The sequence below is a fragment of the Colletotrichum phormii genome, assembly GCF_030913505.1.
Source record: "Colletotrichum phormii strain CBS 102054 chromosome Unknown BDP81scaffold_27, whole genome shotgun sequence".
Classification (NCBI taxonomy): Eukaryota; Fungi; Ascomycota; class Sordariomycetes; order Glomerellales; family Glomerellaceae; genus Colletotrichum; species Colletotrichum phormii.
Window position 1 is genome coordinate 276,045 of NW_026851469.1, and position 20,258 is coordinate 296,302.

Genomic DNA, 20,258 nt, shown 5'->3' on the forward strand with positions numbered 1-20,258 from the left:
TGGACCCCCGCAAGACGGGGGGTTTGCCTTGAGAGTTGGGCCGAGCCGAGCGAACAATTTCCCTCCTCCCCGTATGAAGGACACACTCATGGCACTTATAAAGCTGGACCCCTGGCGCGCCGCGCTCATGAGGTGATTCCTTTCTCACCAGCTCCGGTCTCCCGCAAGTCATCCGTCAGCCAAACACACAATGGTCAGAAGCAGTCTCTTGCTGCCGCTCCTTGCGGCGGCTTCCGCCGTCCACGCCAAGGCTCCGTCACCCAAGACCGTTGCCGGTGCCTTCATCGTCGAGTTGGAGGATGGCCAGGTATGTCAATAGCTCCCACAGCAGCACTGGCCTATGCCGTGGTGGAGTAAAGTTGCTAACCTAACTTTTTTCTACAGGATGCCTCCGAGTTCTACGCAGAGGCCGAGACCGATGCCATCACTCGTTTGAATCTCACCTACTCTCTTTTCAAGGGCGCTTCTATCCAGTTCAAGAACCTCGACACTGCCGACCAGAAGGCCGCCAAGCTCGGCCAGCTCGCTTCGGTCAAGAACATTTGGCCTGTGAGGACCTACGGCATCCCCACGCCCGAGGTTGTTTGGACCGGCCAGCAGGGTCGCGACTACATCGACCTCAAGAAGCGTCAGGAGGGCGAGGATACCTTCTCGACCCACGTCATGACCCAGGTCGATCAGCTTCACGCCAAAGGTGTTTCCGGCAAGGGCATCAAGGTCGCCGTCATTGACACGGGTATCGACTACCTTCACCCCGCCCTCGGCGGCTGCTTCGGCGCCGACTGTCTCGTCAGCTACGGAACCGACTTCGTCGGTGACGCCTACGATGGCTTCAACGAGCACTTCCCCGACAACGATCCCATGGATTGCGGTGGTCACGGAACCCACGTTGCTGGTATCATTGCCGCTCAGAGCAACCCCTTTGGATTCACCGGTACTGCTCCCGGTGTGACCCTCGGTGCTTACAAGGTCTTCGGATGCGAGGGCCAGGTCAGCAACGACATCCTCATTGCCGCTTACAACCGCGCCTACGAGGAGGGCAGCGACATCATCACCGCTTCCATCGGTGGTCCCTCTGGCTGGACTGACGAGCCCTGGGCCGCTACCGTCTCAAGAATCGTTGAGGCTGGTGTCCCTTGCACAGTCTCTGCCGGTAACTCTGGTGACCAGGGTATCTTCTTTGCCTCTACCGCCGCCAGCGGTAAGCACGTCACCGCCATCGCCTCCTTTGACAATGTCAACACCCCGGCCGTTCTCATTGAGAACTCCTTCACCATTGCCGGCGGCGAGTCCCAGAACTTCTCCTACACCCCCGGTGAACCCCAGAACTGGGCTGGCGTCGACCTCCCCCTCTGGGCCACGAGCACCGACTCCACCTCCACCGCTGCCCTCGGCTGCGATGCTTACCCTGCCGACACCCCCGACCTCAGCGGTAAGATCGTGCTCGTCCGCAGAGGTACTTGCACTTTCGTCACCAAGGCCCAGAACGCCGTCAACGCTGGTGCCAAGTACGTCATGCTTTACAACAACGCCGCCGGTGCTGGCTCCGTCTCTGCTGCTGTTGAGGGTCTCGAGGCTATTGGCATGACCACCCCTGCCCAGGCCGCCGTCTGGCTCACCGCCCTCGCTGCTGGATCCGACGTCGTCCTTCACATGACTGACCCCAAGGAGGCTGAGCAGATACTCATTAACTCCAACAACACCGCCACTGGTGGTTCCATCTCCAGCTTCAGCTCTTGGGGTCCCAACTGGGACGGTCTCCAGAAGCCCCAGTTCGGTGCTGTTGGTGGTAACGTCCTGTCCACCTACCCCAGAGCCCTGGGTAGCTACGCCATCCTTTCTGGTACCTCCATGTCTTGCCCCCAGACCGCTGGTATCGTTGCTCTGATCGCCGATGTCCGCAAGACCCTGGACCCCGCCACCATTGAGAACCTTCTCTCTGCCCACGCCAACCCCGTCAAGTTCAACTACGGAACCGGCCCCGATGAGCTTCTTGCTCCCGTTCCCCAGCAGGGTGGTGGTCTCGTCCAAGCCTTTGATGCCGCCTACTCCACTATCATTCTCAGCCACTCCAGCCTTTCCTTCAACGACACTGACAACTTCATCCCCGAGCTCAACTTCACCATCAAGAACACCGGCGCCGAGTCCGTGTCCTATGACCTGAGCAACGTCGGTGCCGCCACCGCCTACACCTTCGAGGCCGCTGGAGATCTTTTCCCCGCACTCTTCCCCAACGAGCTGTCCTCCGAGTACGCCACCCTTGCCTTCAGCGAGGAGAAGGTTACCGTCCCTGCCGGCGGCGAGGTCACTGTCCTGGTCACCCCCACCCCTCCTACCCTTGAGGCCGGCCGCCTCCCCGTCTGGTCCGGTTTCATCGCCCTCAACGGCTCCGATGGCACCAGCCTCTCCCTTCCCTACCAGGGCATCGCCGGCAGCCTCCACAGCCACGTCACCCTCGACCAGGCCCTGATGACCACCTCCACCAGCGCGAAGGACGAGGTCTACGAGCCCGTCCCCAGCAACTACACCTACACTCTCCCTCCCCCGGGCACCGCCAACGAGACCGAGGCCGTCCTCCCCGCCCTCGCCGTCAATATGGCCTTCGGTTCCTCCTTTGTCCGCGCCGATTTGGTTCCCTTGACCACCTGTCCCCCTAACATCACTCACGAGGTCTGGGGCATCAAGACCCTCGGCCAGCCCCGCTCCTTCCCTTATCTGTACGTCTCTCGCGGTGTCTTCGCCGTCAACTTTGACGGCCAGCTCGAGGACGGCACCTACGCCCCTGCTGGCAAGTACAAGTTTGCCATCAAGTCTCTGCGTGTCTTTGGTGACGCGACGAAACTTGAGGAGTATGATACCACTGAGACTGAGCCTTTCCGCATCGTCTACGGTGCCGCGAACGCGACGGTTTCTGCTAGACACTAGGAGAGTGTGGAATATGTGCTACGATAGCATCACATGTCTATGCGACATTTCTTCTTGTAAATAAGTTCATAGGACTGGAATAATGTCTGATATCTTCATAAACCAACACGCCTCTTCCACGGTGCTACTGTCTCCCAGTTTTTCCTAAGCTGTGTTCTTTCCAGTTCATTTTCGTCTTTGACGTTTCTCAGTCGGCATCTAAGAGGATCAAAACCCGCCTCTACGGTCTACCTCACCGATATCTTCCACGACATAGTTTAGTGCTTGAGAATCGTCAACACCCTTAAGGGTGGATGATGCAAGTCTAGAAGTACTTTTACGTTGATGTTCACTTAAGATCATTCACACCTTCGCTCTCAGCACATTCCCAACGGCCGCTACTCTAGCAGCGACAAGACTTCCTACGCCCAACAACGTGACCACAGCCGCCCAGATCTGCGCCCAGACATACTTCCCATCCGACACGTCAAGAATCGCCCCAGCGATTGGAGGCCCTGCCAAAGAAGCCACACCCACAATTGTCGCAACCATACCAAAGCGTGCTCCCATCTTCGTAGGGTCTACAGTCAAACTTGCCAGAGCCGGCGTGAAGACGCCTTGAACAAAGCCGTTTGCGATGCCGAAGAATACACTCAGGACGTACAGCCCCGGACTGGTGTGAACTCCGATCCATGCAAAGTACATGCCGCTCACAACCACGTTGCTGACGATGAACATGTTGATCGAACCTAAATAGCGCCCAGCTATGAATCCGGAGAGAACGCGACTGGGTATTCCCGATGAGTTTAGAATTAGCAGCAGAGAGACGGATTCAGTAAAGGACAACCCGATGACCTCACGCGCAAAGACATTCATCTAACAATGTGTTAGTTGGTGACTCCCAGAACCGGATTATCCATAACTCACATAGAAGAGACTGAAGTAGAGAGACAGGAACACGAAAAAGCTCCCAAGGGCGAAACACGTATACGATCGTTCGCTAAACGCGGCCCACTCGATCAAAGGACCTTGCCTCTTAGGCGCAAGGCGCGGCCTCATCAACGCGATCGCAATAACACCAAGAACCAGCATCATCAAGGCCTGACACCTAACAGCCCACGCAAACCCAACATGAGGCATTGTATAATTCAGCAAGATGGGAAACGTGACGGAGCCGAGGCCTGTCCCAGTGGTCACTATGGAAAGCGCTAAGGTCTTCCGCCTCTTGAAGTACGAGCCGACGATGGTGATGCCCGGCATGAACATGATGCCCATCCCGAGTCCGGTGCATAGACCTTGGGCGAGGAAGATTTGCCAGTACGCGTGGCAGAAACTGGTCAAGAATGTGCCCATTACGGCCATGAACAGGCCGACGATGACTGCCTGGCGAGTGTAACCAGCGTCGGCAAGGCGGCCTGATAGCGTGCAGATGCTAAAGGTGAGAAAGATCTGGATTGAGCCTATCCAAGATGCCTGCGATGAGGGGAGGTTGAGGATGGTGGTGTAGTAGAGTTGGTAGACGCCGTAGGAAGAGGGGTAGCCCCAGGCGATTTGATTAATCAAGTGAGAGGCTAGGACTTGCAGCCAGGCGATGGTGCCTCCATCCGGATATGTGAATTCCTCTTCGTCTTCCTCGACGATCGAACTATGTTGCGAATTGGGGTGATTGAATGGAGGATTTTCTTCAGGGCTGGGTATTGGTGGTTGAGGCGGTTGCAGTCCAAATGACTTCTTTTCCTCGGGATGTGACATGATGGTGAGATTGGCTTAGCGGATGGTCCAAAACATGCAGCGGCCTTTCAACGGACGAGTTCGAAGTCTGATGATGTCGAGTTTGGAGAGACACTGCTCTGCATTTGGACGATTACCTTTAAGAAATAGGAGTAAAACGATTGGGTGACTCACAAGCCATCTCGCGAATACTCGGATGCCGGTAATTTTTTTTTCGAACTCATATCCGCGTTTATCTTCAGGTAGCACAACGCACAGGACAAGGTTTCGTCCGCTTGCTGCACCGGTATTGAACCAACTTTTCCGACTGAGACATGAGTTACGTAGAGGTTGTGGGGAAGATTTATCGCCCCTTGATTGCAGTTATCAGGATCTTCAACAAAGAGCTGGGGTGAAGATAAGTAGGTGTCTTGATGCCCGCTTTGTCATCGGGCTCGATGTCAACATTGAAGCCATACGAAATCGTAGTTCGATGAAGTTGAGGGCAGACTGGGCAACTGCCCTTAAAGCACCAATAGCAAATAGGACTCTGCAATGACGAAGATGGCCACGACGTAGACCATAGGAATCAGGATTAGAGTTACAACTTCAACGTTGATTGAAAGAGTTTCATTCGTCTGTCTAAGCACAACGCATCTTTTTTATCGTGAATTAGCATCATTAAAGTTACCGCTATGCACGCGTTTTGATGATAACTCTCTTGTACCGGCGGATCGCGTACGGCCCCTTCTTCGTGCGGACCTGTAGTACGACATGCCAATCCTCCCCATCCGTTGCAGAGCCGGCCTCGGTTGGCGGCGAGATGTTGACTACTGGTCCAAGAATCCGTTGTAGTCGATGGCCGAGCGATAGAATTACAGCCAAAAATGGCAACAATGTAAGTTGACTCACGGTCCTACAAAATGCCGTGGATAGCCTGTTGTTTGGCATCTTTCATCATAGAAATTTTGGTAATTGCCAGTGTCATCACGTAATGGAATTGCCTTCGAGATGTATCCGAATATGTAAAGTAATTCTTGGTAGAATCTTCCTGGTTTATCTGGAGGTCTCGAGTTCGAGCCAAGCATTCGGAAGGGTGTATTTTTTCTCTACTTCAGCTCGCGAAAACACTCCTTTGTGTTCTTCGCCGTCAGGTAATCAGAAAGCAGATACCCGGGCATGTCAATATAGAAGACGGAGGCAAGCCTAAAGGATAATTAAGACTGTCAGTTCTCCGAGTTGGTCCGTATATCAACAGTTCCAGTAATCCCAGCAAGTTGACTTGGAAGAGCTATCTGTATCTGTCGGATTGGAAGTCCAATTCGGCCGCGAGTAAGGGCAGAGCATGGGCCACCTCGAGGGAGTACAATTAGACCTCGACTACCCACCCAATCTCCGGTTGGAATCTCCCTTCTACTCCTTACGCAGAATCAATCAATACAGAGATATTGATACTTCGTCACCCCCAGAACCAACTTCCCTGTGAAAGGAATACCAACAGTATCGCTGTCGCTGCTCACCACAGCTTGGATACAGATGCCGGATTTTCCGAAACCCGGAATTATCCCCGACAAGAGCGCATGCTGGAGCCGAGCGGCCCGGGGCATAGTCATACCGGTACCTTCCGACGAACCTGGTGTCCTCAGTCTGGATGAAATAAACTGATGTGATACCTGTTGGCTCGTGGAAAATCTGTCAGTATTGCGTACTTAGGTAAGGTAGGTATTCGAGATGGCTGATTCTCAGGTAGAAAGCCAATGGCTACGACGAAGTTCATAGCTGCGTTGTAGTGTCAGCTGCAAGCAATTTGCTTTTGGTATCGAGTTTGCCAATCTTCCTGTAAAGCCATCTTAAATTTGTTGGTTCATTTTGACCTTCGAATCCTTGGCCGACGCTGATTGCTGTTTGTCAGCGAATTGGAGATTTGACTTCAACTGACTGACAAGGATGGTTGTATTATGTCCTAGCTGCTCCACATGCCATTTGACTTTCTCTCTGGATGTCAACTCCAATTCTTGCGCTAAAATAGGAGACAGCCTTATTCGCAATGATCCAGCGTTGATATCGTGACTTCCAGGCGCGCTCTATGCTAGCATAATGAGACCTTAGTCCTCCGGAGATAACATGGATCTGTTTAGCCTTGGTGGCTCAGTGGTAAAGCGTCTCACTCGTATTATCTACGTAATGAGAAGATCGGGCGTTCGATTCGCCCTCGAGGCAGATCTTTTGGTATTTCAAACCGGAAGCGTTCCTTTTGAAGTAAACCCGCGCGAAAAGTCCGTGGAACCAGGTCACGGAGGTTTCGTCGATCCTGTCAAAGTGCTGATTGGGCGAGAATACCAATTTTGATGCATTCTATCTGCCGATCCACATGAGCAATTTTCCCATTCAGTCAGTCTTTGCTAATCAGATGCTTGAAGAAGTCTCCAAGAAAAAGTGCTGACCTCTTCGGGTAGCGTGTCTTTTCAGGACTCTCAAAGTCGATCCATGTCGCGCCGAACCTGTCCGAGAACCCTGCCGCCCATTCCCAGTTATCGGTAAACGTCCATCCAAAGTAAGACTTGATGACAACACCCTCTTGCGAAGCCTTGACCACCTCTGTAAGGTAGCTCTTGAAGAAGTCAATCCGGAAAGGATCTTCGAGAATGTCATCCGGTCCCTTGGGCTTCCAGTCATGCTCGCCCTGCGCCGTTGTCCCGTTCTCCGTGATGTAGATGGGCACATGGTACCGATTCCAGATCCACCGCAGCAACTTGGCCCATCCCCACGGCGTCGTGCGCAGCCAGTAGGTATCACTCATTGGCCCGCGCAGTACACCCTCCTTATTCTCGTCAAATTGCTCAATGTTGCCTTTGTGGTCGTTGATGTCGGCTGGACCGTCGCGGTGCTTGACGTAGAAGGCAGAGTACGAGTTCATACCGTAGACCTCAGAGCTGCCCAGCACAAGTTTGCTCTCCTCTGGTGTAAATCGTGGCAATCTGTCGCCGAGCTGCGCGCGCATGGACTCCGGGTAGTCGCCCGTCTTATACAGCGGGTCGGCGAACCACGCGATCTCGAACTCCTGGGCCCGCTGCGCGGCTTCGACGTCGAGAGGGTCCGACGCGTCCCAGGGCTCGGACCAATTCCCGTGCAGCGTGATCATGATCTTGCCCTTTTGCGTCGGCTTGAACTCCTTCTTGTACATGTCGGCCACGTAGGCGTGAGAGATGAGCTCGGTGTGCGCAACAATGAAGGGCTCGGTCGACGAGTCGCCCTCCTCATTGAGCTCGCTGAAGCTGGACCGGGCTGGGGCGTGCACCCCGGCAGCGTAGCCCGCGAGGGTGTAGACGCCGGGTTCGTTGTAGGTGATCCAGTTTTTGACTCGGTCACCGAAGCGCTCGAAGCATACCCAAGCATAGCGGACGAAGTCGGGCGTGTATTTCTCCTTGTCCAACATGCCGCCGTACCGATCCTCGAGAGTCTGCGGGGAGTCCCAGTGGAAGAGCGTGACGTAGGGCGTAATGCCATTCGCGAGCAACTCATCGATGAGGCGGTTGTAGTATGCGATGCCGTCTTCATTGACGGGGTCATCTTTCCCGCCGAGGGGAATGATTCGTGACCATGAGAGAGAAAAGCGGTAGCCGCTGACGCCGTATCTCTTCATGAGAGCAACGTCTGTCTTGTAGAGGTCGTAAGAGCGCACGGCATCGTCGCCTGTGCTGCCATCTTTCACCTTTCCTGGAGTATGCGCAAACTTGTCCCAGATGGACTCGCCTTTACCGTCCTTGTTCCATGCACCTTCGACCTGGGCGGCAGCCGTAGCAAAGCCCCAGGTGAAGTCCGAGGGCAGAGCGCCTTTGAGAGACTCGTCAAGCTTGAATTGGGAAGCCATCGTAATCAGGAGATGTTTGAGAATGCTCACGATTTCACTTTATGTCAGCCATCAAACATTAAATCTCTACGATACACTGATCGTCGACGACCGTCAACCCCACCTCACGATCATGTGCTGATAGCTCCAATCATTCTGCAGATGCAGCATCGTTGGATATCGCTAGAGGGGCATCCTTGCGGCGGGATGAGATGGCGATGATTCGCGGAAGGGAACCATGTCGGTCACAGCTCCCCCGACAGCGGGTGGTCGGATGAAGGGTCCCAATGGCGGGGTACCCACTAAGCCCCGACAGGGTATCATACACCTAATGAGAGACTCTTTGAGATTTGCGGCCACCCTTGTTCATACTTACTTCTGAACAAGCGAATTGAACAGATAGGGAAACTGAGGATTTCCTTGAAAGAAGGTAAACTGTTTCTTGCTGATATCTGTCTATTTCCATGAGTCCTTTTCACATCATGATTTGTCCCAATAATTGACATCACACATGCGAATTCTACACCTGGCTACAACATTCTCAAGCTCCATCCGCAAGTCCAGGCCGTAACACAGACGGACCCTTCTAAGAAACCATGGATGACATCGAAACCCTGGAAACACCATTGTACGGGCAGTATTGATTAAGTAGCCACTATAAAGAAATGGTAGACTGGTACACTCTTCTGCCTTCAAGATGGCTTACGGCTTGAATTCCATCTTTATGTCCTCACTGGTCCAACTCTTCACCTAGAAATACCGGTTGCTTCGGGCTCGGGCTCAGGCACCGCAGTCGACGAAGGGACCGGCTCTCCGAAATCGGGATCAATCTCATCCTGCGAAGGTGTATCATCACCACAATCTGTACCATCTGGACCAACGCCAGTGAAGAAAGTACCGCTGTAGGCAGAGTCGAGAGTCCCCTGGAAGTTTGCATCGCTGAAGGGGACTCTGGTGTGCTCATATCGGATGCCGTCGAGTTGTTGTTTCGCCGCCGCCGGAAGGCGATCCCAAGCGACGAGGGGAGGGCTCAAGGCTCCTTCGGGGCCATTGGCAGAAGGCAAAAGAGGGACTCCGGCGTCGTAAGCTAGAATAGGGCGTGTTGCTGTTACTGAGTTCTCCCAACTGACGAACAGGGTATTGGTGGTGTGTGTGGTGTCGAAAGCGCCTTGTGGATTCGTCGAGTACGCGACACCACGGGGCGAGAAGTTGGCGATATCATCAGAACACTTATCGACAGCCAGCCAGACAACTGCTGTGATCCAATGATGCTTGTGCTGCTCATCATTTCCCTGGACCTTGGGTAGGTAGTAGCTGTATCCCATCGGGTGCTGATGGACAGCACTTTCGCCAAGACCATGAAATACCCACTATGTATCCACCATTACCCCGCATTTAAAGGGGTACTTGACGATACGTCACTCATCCCTATGCTCTTTTGCCTAGTATCATCACTATTACTACCATTTCGATTAATGCTGCGATGTCTTCTAGTGATTCCGATGCTTCTATTACTTCCGTACGCAGTTGTATAGTAGTTGAGATCCTTCCAGAAGACCTTACTGCTGCCTGTAATACAGATTGTACGCCAGAACGCTGTGACGCAGCAACAGTCCGGCCCCACGAACCTCCAGCTACCGAGCATGGACCTCCGGGCTCCTTCCGGCCCTTTGACGTGCCAGCCCGGGCCCAAGAAGTACAGCAGCTGCCGGCAAGCCCGCTGGATCTCTTCGTCCAATGCGTTCCGTAGAGCCTCGTGGAGTAGTAGGCCCAGTAGAAAAATACGATGCCGTTGTCTAGCCTTAGGGCTAGAACGTCTAGAGTGAATTCATAGCGGCAGACTTCAATAGAAGAGACCTACCTCTTCCTAAGGATCCTATTATATATAGGGATCCATAGGGAATCTACATTATCAACCTATTGGTTAACCCAAGAGCAAAGAGAGGATCCTATCTACCTATTTACGCGGTTTATTTCTAGAAATAGATTCCAACTACTGCTCCGGCGACTACGGATATTTAATACTGCTGAGTTCCAGCCCAGCCAGCCCAGCCTAGCCTAGCCTAGCCTACCTAGCTAACTCGTAAATAGGTTAACCAGTTTACCTGGAAGGATAATGCCCTTGTACTATTCCTATCAACTGTCTTCCAGAACGGCGAGGAGGTTGTTCGCAGCCGCCGTCGCCCAGCTGGGAATTCCACTGCTAAGAGGGCTGCCCGGCAAGTCTTTGGCCCAGACGTCCGCAAGGACCTACCAATCCCTAGGGCAATTGATGAATACAACCACAAGATGAATGGGGTTGATGCGAGTGACCAGATGAGGTCCTATTATCAATATAGCCACCCCATTCGTCGAGGGGGCTGGCAGTCAGTTGCCTGGAATTTCCTACTAGAAGTGGTAGTTGTGAATAGCTTCTTACTGCAGCTATGGGGCAGCCCTAGGTGGCAGAAGGTGAAAACCCACTACCGCTGGCGTCAGCTGCTTGCAGCCCAGCTTATCCAGCAGTTTGGACCATTAGCACAAGGGCGGCAGAGGTCACGGCCTAGACGGGCTATAGATAAAAGGAATACCTCTATCCCATGGGAACACCATACAAAGGGGTCACGGAAGGTCAATTCCCCTTGTTCTTATTGTAGTAATACAAGGGCATTAAGGGCCCGCAAGGCACTAGGCGAGATATCTGGGAATAGCTTCACGCAGCGTAAGTACACGAGGAAGGGCTGCTTAGACTGCAACGTACCCTTATGTATCCAAGGGGATTGCTGGTACCTCTGGCATACGCAGAATATATAGGCAATAGAGGTACTGTAACCCTATTGGTTAACTTAATAGATTTATAGCTTCTTATTGGCTCTACCCCGCCCTTGGCGAAAATGGCGTCAAGTGGCACTCGATGGGATATGATGCCCGTCCGGTCGTGGGATTTTCCGATTCTCGTGTAAGTCTGCCCGGTTTGGCCCAAGTCGCGGCAGTCGCCGCCGCTCTTTCCTGTCGGCTTCAAGCCAGCGCTATTATTCAATCACCATCAGTACATGCAAGTATTGAACAATCTGCCTAGCTTTCTAGGATATGCAGAACCAAAGGTTGCTTCATTTACCCGGCAGCACCATCAGCGTCAACCGCTGCGTATGGAACACGTCTGTGCCAAGAGTGGATCAGGGCTTGAAAGTCATCTGGACCTCGCCATCGAGATCATAGCCAGGTGCTTCCGCAAGGGGGACGACTTTGTCATGATCCGTCCATTTGTCGTTTACCGCCACATCTCCATCGCGTTTCCAGTGTGCTTGGAAAGATGTTGCGCTGAAAAATCCTGGCGAAGACACTAGAAGATGCAGAAGTGAGGCTCGAGGTGACATTTTGAGTCTGAAAGATGAACAAAGCTTGAGGTAAAGTACATGTACTCGTGCCTGCAAAGGATGAGTTGAGGATGATGTGTGCTGAGAAATTCTGCTGGTAACCGAGGGGCGAAGTAGACATCAGCAGCCTTATAGGTTATAGCCAGCCGCTTCCCCTGGATTTCTCGAAATAAGAAGGTCAGGCGTTGACACAGAATATTCTCATGGAATTGTGTCTCTTTGCAAGCTCAACAGGCTAAACATCAAAAGTATGGGTCAATATCAGCCACATTTCCAACGGAGAAGACCGTGAACTATAAATTAGAAGATCGTAACTTGTAAGCTCAGGAAGATTTCAGGGGAACGCCAACTTCTTCAAAGTTCGGCCTTGCCTATGGAGCCTACGACAAACTACGGCTCAGATTTCGCTTGAAAGTCAACGCTGCCACGGATGTACAGCTGGGGTTGCGGCGTATACCGAAAGCTTCATAGGCTGTGCCAAGAACCAGGTCAAGGGAAGCTAAATATGTCCGTCCGTGCATTGGTGAGGCCTTGAAATCATTTACTGAAGGCCTTAGATTATCATACTTTGCGTTCCCCAAGCATCATAGGTATTTACCTAAATGTACTTGACAATAGGGAGTTATAGTTGAGGGACACAAGACTATTACCCATCCCTATGAGGGTTCTGAATGGGAGCAGAGAGACACGGGAGAGACGTCTTGGGCTCTGTCGGCGAATGTATTTAGACATGACAAGGTGTCCCCTGATTAGTGATCCAAACAAGACGGTCCTTTTACTCCGTGGCATCTGATCTTAATCGATTCAGGATACACAATGAGGAAAGCTTAATAGAGGAGTGAGTGTATAAACAAAATACTAATAATGTTCCTGGTCCCAGCCTCGGAGATTTTTGTTTCCTGTTGAGACGAAGAAGTCGACCCAGAAGCAACTCCATATACTGTGTAACGGACTAGCATGATCCAATTGCAGTGTGACAGGGGGCCTATTTAGGATACCCCTTGATAGTACATGTATCCTCTAGGTCTCTGGCAGTAATAGGATGTGGAGGCTCTGCTATTTAATAGAATGCCAGGAAACAACCAAGTAATTTAACAATAAATGTAAAAGTTAGCTGCATGTATGGATAAATCTCCAAGCTCTACGTGCTATGGCCATTGCATGTCCAGAACAAGCTTTATTTTAGTAACTCACCAAGTGAAACCTACACTACCAAACCCAGCTGTTCACTGATTAAGAAGGTGTTCAGTTTGATTTGGAAACTTGGGAATGACAGTTTATGTACTTAGGAAAGGAGGTCGGTCTTGCTAGTAGTTAATGTTCTGTCCGTGAGTGGGACCGCCACTCAAGAACTCAGGAAGGAAAGGTGTGCGTCCTGCTCAGGTATTGTCGTGTTGAACCAGCGTTGATTGGCGATAATGTATGTGCAATTAATCTCAGACCCAAAGGTTGTGAAGATATACGCATTCTCGGCGAATTTCTCGTTGGTTTGATCCTTGTTCTGTTTGCTCAAAGTCCGGCGGAGTTGATTTGTTCCGCCAAGCTGCAGCCTTCAGGTCCGAACGAAGTATCCGGAACTTTCGGGTCAACGCTTTGACTTGCACCTAAGAGGCTCTTGGAGGGCTGAGACGACTTTGTTTTCTCAGGCTCTTTGAAGCTTGGATTGTGACTCGAGTCACCCCGTGGCAATGACTTCCTCATGAGGTGTTGCCAAGAGTTTAGTCAAGATCCCACCGGCGGCTCCATTTCGTGGGATCTCTCGCTTCAACTAGGAATAGAGCACTAACTAGAACCACATCATCGTACAGTGATTATTAACAGAATTGATTATCGAAGAAATTGTCTTCAACACGGAGATTGGCTGCAACTCAGACGGCTTCTCTACCTACGCTGGAATCTATCTAGGTTTTTCGACGCTGAAAACCGCCTGATGAATGGCATACTTGGCCACGGGATGGCCGATCGTGGGGGCGTTGAGATCATGGAGTTAATCATCATGTCAATAAAATAAAAAACTTGAGAATCGAAGGGAGTTGACATATAAATGGCTTGAAGCTTCATTGATTGATCTTTCTATCAACCAGAACTTCAGCGTATTCTCAGTGTTATCTCCAACATTCATAATGCGGCTTCTCCAACTCCTCACTTATTACGCCGTCGCTTCCGGCCTTGCTCTCCCCAAGCACGACACGGAGCTCGCAGTACGCGCCCCAGGCGACTTGGCTACGATAGGAAGCAATGCATTCGACGCCGACGGCATCCTTTCTCGTGACTCTAGTGCGGCATGGACAGAGGCTGAGAAGGATGTCGGCACCCTGAAGCACAACACATACTACTAATTTCATGTCTTGCAACAAGGCCTACCTAGGTCAAAAGGGCATGACACCTTCCCAGCAGTACACCATTGACCAGACGGGCTGTCTTCATACTGGTCTGATCATTGGAAAGACTGCCATATTTCAGAAGAAGTTCAAGGCTAGCTATCTTCATGTCAGGCGTCTGGCAGACAATCCCAACACATGGACTCAGACCAGACATGACTGGGACGAAGTAAAGAGAATGCAGCGGTAAGATGTCCTTCAAAGTGTCTCTTTCTAGAAGAAAAAAAAAACGCAGGTGTGCTAATTTCTTCTCTGTTTATAGTATCGACTATGGTGGAACTACGACGTCGTCCAAGGGCAATCTTGATAGGGTCGTGAGAAAGGGTAAGGCTTTTCTTTACGATGATGAGATGCAAATGCTAATTTGTTGTAGGCGAGGAGTGGATTGCATTATCTGGTGGCCAGTATTCTGCAGACTGGAACTGTTTAGCTTACTACCGTTTCATGGCCTCGAAGCTCTAGAAGTTTGCTGCAACTAAGGTAGTGAGAAACAAGAGCCATTGAAGCCTAGAGTCGAAAGGTACATGTTGAAGTGGACATCTAACTGTCGCGTGTCTTCCAAATTACCTGTAACTTATTGTGCCTTGGGCAGAATGGCAAATAATAGGAACTCTCAAGCACTGAACATTAATGTCTTTGAATCTGACTTTTTGTCTCGTCTTAGCCGTCGTCTTCGTGATCCTTTTGGCGGCTGTAACGTGTGACCAGGCTCTTCCTGGCTGAAGCTCAATTCAGTCTGATTAGAGGGCCCAGTGACTCATCTTACGACATGTTTTAGCTGGAATAAGTCAATCTTCTCACCATTTGACTAGACCTATGAAAAAAGAAGAATTGGTTGTGATCAGGAGAATGCCGGAAGGGGTTCCGGAGCCCAAGAATTCCGAAGTGGATCTCCGTCACCGGATCCATAATCGGAGCCGTCCAGGCTCGGAACTCTAATGATCGAGATGGAAGAAACGGGTGGGTGCGTTGAGTAGCTTCGAGCATCCTGCTTACTCCAAGATGGGTTACAAATCCAGCCTAAGTAGGCAGGCGAAGGAGGGTTACGATAGCGAAGTCTATTCTCTTCTTAGTAACCAGGTAATATTTCAGGTATTCATGCACGAGGTCGAGCCCTCAATTTTTGGATTTGACCAACAAAATTCATTTCTTTACGCCTGGTATCCTGGTCCGAATCGCAATCATCCTACTCATTACTGAAAGAAAGTAAAAAACAGAACAACGGCCGAGCCTATCAATGAGATAGCCATCTCGTTGCCGTGACAAGTCGTGATTGCCGTTTCTAAACCAGCCAACGCCATACTGAAACACCACTCTTCTATCTCTTATGCGTATCTCTGATCCATCTCGTAACGGGGAACGTTCGGGTCATAGGTCTTGTTGGGCTGGTTAGAAGCGTAGCCTCCAGTGTAACCAGTGGTAGGGTTGGCGGGAGCGTAGTTTCCGCGGGGCAATGTGCCCTTACGGAACTTGTGGTAGATGACGCTGGCGTAAATGAGGAGGCCGACGAAGGAGGCGCTGAGGAGAAGTCAAGGGTCAGTTTGGCGCACAATGGAAGCGGAAGCCAGTTCGTTGAGAGGCACTTACAGAATAATGATCGCGATGACGATGGTGATCGCGCCGCCAGCTCCAATGATGGTGAGGATGAACAGAATGACCCAGACCAAAGTTTGAATGACATTAGTGATGAGGAAAAATTTAGGGCTAAGCGTGCGTCGAGAGCGCTTGACGATGCAGACAATGTCGAGAATGAGGCAGATAAGAATGATAACCATGATAACAGCGAGGACACCAATGAGCCAGCTTGCCGTTCTGCTATCGTCGCCATAGTGGTTCAAAGCGTCCTTGTTCGAAGCGACAACGGCGATGGAACCGGCGTAGAGAACGACCTCGAGAACCATGACAGCGATTCGAATAACCCAGAAGGGGATCAAAACGCGCTTGAGGAACGGGGAGCTATCGCCGATGATGTATGCTTGAGTCATTTTGCCGGTGGTCGTAGTTATTGTAGTGTAAGTGTCTGGTTTATTTCGTAGGTATTCTCGTGAACGTGTTGGCGAGCCAAATTTTCAATTCCGAGACGTGAGGTACTTGGTGACAGCAAAGACGAATGATTTTCCCCTATACCTATTGTGAGAGAGCTTCGTGTCTTAAGTAAATTTGACGATGACCACACGCACTCGAAGGATCAAACCCCTTGGATCAGCAGCGCCGCACTTTCGTCTCGCTTACGGTTGGAATGTCTTAGTTGCGTTGGAGCGGCGCGCCACAGCCCCTTTCGACTTGGTCGCCTAGGCCCTTGTTGGAACAGCCCTAATTAGAGTCTACAGGCCTTCGAAGTAACCTTAAGATGGTCCAACGCGCCCAGCAGCGCCCCCAAGGAGACTCAAGTGGCTGAAATCGCCCTGTGTTGCCTGTTTCATGGGGCCAAAAGCAAGGAGAATCCTGACTACCAGGGATCTCGGCTGACAGCAAGCGCCTGTTGGTGCGTCCCCAAGGGGCATAGCCCCGGATCAGCTCGTAGATCCTTGGCACTCTCTGCGTCTTTTACGGGTTTACCACCTATTCTTGACGACCAGCACACCAAAGTCCCCGATCTCGCGCGGGCCTAGCAAATGTCGCTGCCTATGGTGGAGAGCTTTGGGCCTGTTGGGCTGACAGGGTATCAGACTGTAGGACTGTGCCCCTCGTACCATTCCTAGACCGTCATTCGCAGATCTTTGTATGAAGTCATTTCCATGCCGCGCCGCTAACCGCCGACACTTGAGAAGCCATTACGAAATTTGTCTTTAAGGTTGCGGCACTGTAGAAACGGGGCCGACTTTAGCTCGGGCTACCTGATTTCTCAATCTTTTGTTGACTCGACCCTGCGCTCGAAACTGCAGCCATGCGCCATTTGGGGTGGAAGGGAAGGCATACCTACTTTACTTACTCTCCTCCCTTGAGCGGTCGCGATGTCTCAAAATATGCGTTATGTTGCACACGCACGATCTTGTGGGAAGCCACACTACCTACTTACTTATCTACCTTACTGTCTTAGCACGGTTGCATGAGCGTCAGCTGAGGGCTGCATTCATAACGGCAGCGCTACAGCAGCCGGGCGACGTTGTGTCTATTGAAAGCCAAGGTTTCCGCCTTCATTCCTGGATCCAGTGAAGTGAAAATTGCACCAAGAGTCTGCCCCTTGGTTCGCACCAAATTGGAGAATTAGAGAGGGGTGAGGGCCATGCGGATTACGGTAGTGGTGTTCCCTCATCCACTAGATATTACACGGAGAGAGGGCAGGGATTGATTTCTCCTTGAGCACATCAGCCTATCACGGAGAAAAACAGTTGATTAGCACGTTAGTTAGCCTAGCCGAAGGCAGAGCGAACAGAGGGCTTGACTAAAGCCACCCAGATACTACTAGAACCTTAATTTTTATCTAAAAATTTCCTCATCTTTATGTATTGAAGATCGCTCAGCCCTGTGCTTACCTGACCCATGTACAGCAAGTCTAATGCATTCGTATCGGTGGCGTAGTCGCACTTCCTCCAATTAAAAGTGAATCATCTTACTGTACCTACCGCGCTCTGATCTATCGGAATCCGGGGTTCACGGGAATATTCATACTTTTGTTCTGATTGAGAAGTGCCCGAGGGACCAGCTTGAGGCACGTACGGATAAGTCAGCTGTTTGTTACCTCAGCCACACATTGTCTGGCTGTTCTAAGATTTACGGAATCGTCAAGGCTGACATCGACCCCCCCCCCCCCCCCCCCCCGGACTGATGTGGCTGGTCGTTCACCATGAGAGCGGTGTTGAGAGAGTACGAGAATGTGAGTCCCTTCCCTACTTAGCGAATGATGACTGAGCATAAAAATTTCGGGGGACTAGGCGACCATGGAAACTCCTGTTAGTGCGTGGTTGTCCCAGGAAGCAGTGAACCCGGAATTTGAAGATCGTTGCGGTCTGCACATCGTGCACCATATGTCTGGACCATAGGTTTTGTCGAGTTATGGAGTCCATTGTCGCCTCACCAAATACCATCAAAGTGGGGGCATTGTAATCGGCTCCCGCAAAAAATGTACCTCAAAGGACATGTAGCTGTCAACCTCGTAAACACAGCTCTAGATTGACAGGTTACCATGAGGACCTGAAGACTTGATGTTCCCAGATAGGGCCACGTCGGACGCGTCTTATCAGCGCAGTCGTCAAAGTCAGCGATTCGACAGATATGTTCTCAGATATCAACCAAGCCTGCTGCATACGTCGTAAATTGATGCAGCACGCCCCGTCGTCGCACAACCAACACACGAATCAAAGAGACCCAACTGTCAACTGAGGACTGAGCCGGCCAACCGATCATTTACTTTTTTGTTGTCCTGTCAATCAAGGAAACACTTCCGCTCCCATCTCCAGTTGTTTCGTGCATAGATCCACGTTTCCTGCCGGACAGACTTGGCCACGTCCTGCATCTTGCCGTTGTCAGCGCTACAATCCGATAGTGTGCATACAATTGGTTCATTGATTTTCGTCGAACGCCAAAGGTGATGGACAGTGGATATCTATCGATGGACCCTCGTCGGTGTAAGCGCTACTTGTTTCGGTCTTTGCTCCGTGTAACACAGTGGCATTCCAAACCAACAGCAGTGCAAATACATAAGGAGGTAAATATCGATCATTTCTTGTCGGTCTGGGTTACTCTCTGAATCTTTCAAGTCCTCTCACTCAGACTTCGCAATGGCTTCACCAAGATTCCAGATTCCGCTGGAGTTCCAATCGAAGATTCGCCATGTCGAGTCTCTCGACCCTCGCTCTGACGAGGAGATTCTTAAGTCTCTGATGAAACCTTCGCCAGTCACGTCAGAAAAGAACATCTGGGCCTTTTGGGACTCTGGTCTCAACAACATCCCAAGCTGGGGCCAGCGCAATATTATCAACTGGGCTCGTCTCTGCGGTCCCGAATGGGCGATTCGCGTCCTAGATGACGTTCCAGACTCTCCCAACAACGCCTTGAACTGGGTCAAGGAAGACCAGCTTCCTGAGGCTTATGTTGCACACAAGATGGATGGACCTCGCGTGTGGACCGGGCCCCACAGCGCAGACTTTCTTCGCGGTATTTGTCTGTATCAATATGGCGGTGCTTGGGTGGACGTTGGCACCATTCTCGTTCGGTCCATTGACGATCTCTGCTGGAAGAAACTCGAGGATCCAAACAGCCCTTACCAAGTCTCCGCCCCTTGGATGTACTCGAACGTCATAGCCAATCATTTCATTGCCAGTCGCAAAGGTGACATATTCATCAAACACTGGTAAGTTCAAGTTGATATCAGAGCTCATTAATACAGTCGACACGAGACTCTAAGTACGGGGAAAAGCTAATCCGCTGTCAAGGCACGATGTTTTCATGGAGGTTTGGAAGGGCCATAAGAGCTCCGATGGCATCCTCGCAAGCCCTCTTGTCTCCTTCGCGCAAAACATGAACGCCGATGCAGTCGAAGCTCGGAACTTCAAATGGAACTGGAACGCCCCTCTCCCAAAGTTGCTGGAGTACATTGCTCAAATCGTATGTTGGATTAGAGTTGCTGCGGTCAAGGAGCCTAACGGTGGTTTCGATGGCGTCGATTACTTCGACAAGAAAGTCCTCCTTCACGATTCGTTGTACGAAGATTGGCCGGCAGAAGCCATCATCGGTTGGAACGGCGAGGACCTCTTCGACCTCTTTTCGGTTAGATTGGATGCCGATCCCGAGTCTGAAGAATATAAAAAAGCCTACAATGTTGTTTGGACGATCTTGACTACATCGACTATGCAGAAGGTCACCCATGCTGCCGGCATGACCTCGACCAAGGCACTGGGAACCTTGTGGGATATGAAGGAAAACGAAAATAGAGACCAGGAGCCTGGAACATTCGCAGAGTTACTACGGTATGGAAGTGTGCATTTCGAACAAAACCGAGAGATAGAGTACATCACGTCACCGAAAGCTGATTTTGTGCTGGAAAAGGGCGTGCTCGAGCCTTGAAGTGGCCTTTGAGTGTCACATCTAGGGCATTCTGAGGCATAGCCTGGAAAT

General features: G+C 51.3%; 7 protein-coding genes and 1 non-coding gene across 8 annotated transcripts; 4 read left to right on the forward strand and 4 right to left on the reverse strand.

The window, feature by feature from the left end:
* Positions 1 to 190: 190 nt before the first annotated feature.
* On the forward strand, positions 191 to 2,925 carry BDP81DRAFT_465098 (subtilase; the record flags this gene model as incomplete). The annotated part of the gene is made up of 2 exons (XM_060594231.1): positions 191 to 307; positions 385 to 2,925. The coding sequence occupies 2 exons, from the start codon at positions 191 to 193 to the stop codon at positions 2,923 to 2,925; spliced, it is 2,658 nt and encodes an 885-aa protein (XP_060439772.1).
* Positions 2,926 to 3,216: 291 nt separating this feature from the next.
* On the reverse strand, positions 3,217 to 4,656 carry BDP81DRAFT_502782 (major facilitator superfamily domain-containing protein; the record flags this gene model as incomplete). Its single annotated transcript, XM_060595575.1, has 3 exons — positions 3,217 to 3,780; positions 3,832 to 4,549; positions 4,634 to 4,656. The coding sequence occupies 3 exons, from the start codon at positions 4,654 to 4,656 to the stop codon at positions 3,268 to 3,270; spliced, it is 1,254 nt and encodes a 417-aa protein (XP_060439773.1). The 3' UTR covers positions 3,217 to 3,267.
* A 1,866-nt stretch (positions 4,657 to 6,522) lies between these two features.
* On the reverse strand, positions 6,523 to 8,667 carry BDP81DRAFT_438819 (glycoside hydrolase superfamily). Its single transcript, XM_060591353.1, has one exon. It carries the CDS (start codon positions 8,483 to 8,485, stop codon positions 7,007 to 7,009), a length of 1,479 nt encoding a protein of 492 aa, XP_060439774.1. The 5' UTR covers positions 8,486 to 8,667; the 3' UTR covers positions 6,523 to 7,006.
* Positions 6,752 to 6,834, forward strand: BDP81DRAFT_t324. The gene has a single exon. It is a non-coding gene; the product is annotated as a tRNA-Thr (tRNA).
* Positions 8,668 to 8,888: 221 nt separating the features above from the next.
* On the reverse strand, positions 8,889 to 9,789 carry BDP81DRAFT_410438 (uncharacterized protein; the record flags this gene model as incomplete). Its single annotated transcript, XM_060589125.1, has 1 exon — positions 8,889 to 9,789. The coding sequence occupies one exon, from the start codon at positions 9,787 to 9,789 to the stop codon at positions 9,211 to 9,213; it is 579 nt and encodes a 192-aa protein (XP_060439775.1). The 3' UTR covers positions 8,889 to 9,210.
* A 4,154-nt stretch (positions 9,790 to 13,943) lies between these two features.
* BDP81DRAFT_399131 (EC51a protein) lies at positions 13,944 to 14,663 on the forward strand (the record flags this gene model as incomplete). Its single annotated transcript, XM_060588542.1, has 4 exons — positions 13,944 to 14,126; positions 14,179 to 14,387; positions 14,464 to 14,525; positions 14,575 to 14,663. The coding sequence occupies 4 exons, from the start codon at positions 13,944 to 13,946 to the stop codon at positions 14,661 to 14,663; spliced, it is 543 nt and encodes a 180-aa protein (XP_060439776.1).
* An 863-nt stretch (positions 14,664 to 15,526) lies between these two features.
* Positions 15,527 to 16,186, reverse strand: BDP81DRAFT_399132 (uncharacterized protein; the record flags this gene model as incomplete). The annotated part of the gene is made up of 2 exons (XM_060588543.1): positions 15,527 to 15,719; positions 15,789 to 16,186. The coding sequence occupies 2 exons, from the start codon at positions 16,184 to 16,186 to the stop codon at positions 15,527 to 15,529; spliced, it is 591 nt and encodes a 196-aa protein (XP_060439777.1).
* Positions 16,187 to 18,922: 2,736 nt separating this feature from the next.
* On the forward strand, positions 18,923 to 20,207 carry BDP81DRAFT_475459 (uncharacterized protein; the record flags this gene model as incomplete). Its single annotated transcript, XM_060594735.1, has 2 exons — positions 18,923 to 19,494; positions 19,577 to 20,207. 2 exons carry the CDS (start codon positions 18,923 to 18,925, stop codon positions 20,205 to 20,207), a joined length of 1,203 nt encoding a protein of 400 aa, XP_060439778.1.
* Between the last annotated feature and the right edge of the window lie 51 nt (positions 20,208 to 20,258).

What these genes read in the sequence shown, in the direction of transcription:
- BDP81DRAFT_438819 (XM_060591353.1), bottom strand. Translation starts at nt 8,485, where the DNA reads ATGGCTTCCCAATTCAAGCTTGACGAGTCTCTCAAAGGCGCTCTGCCC.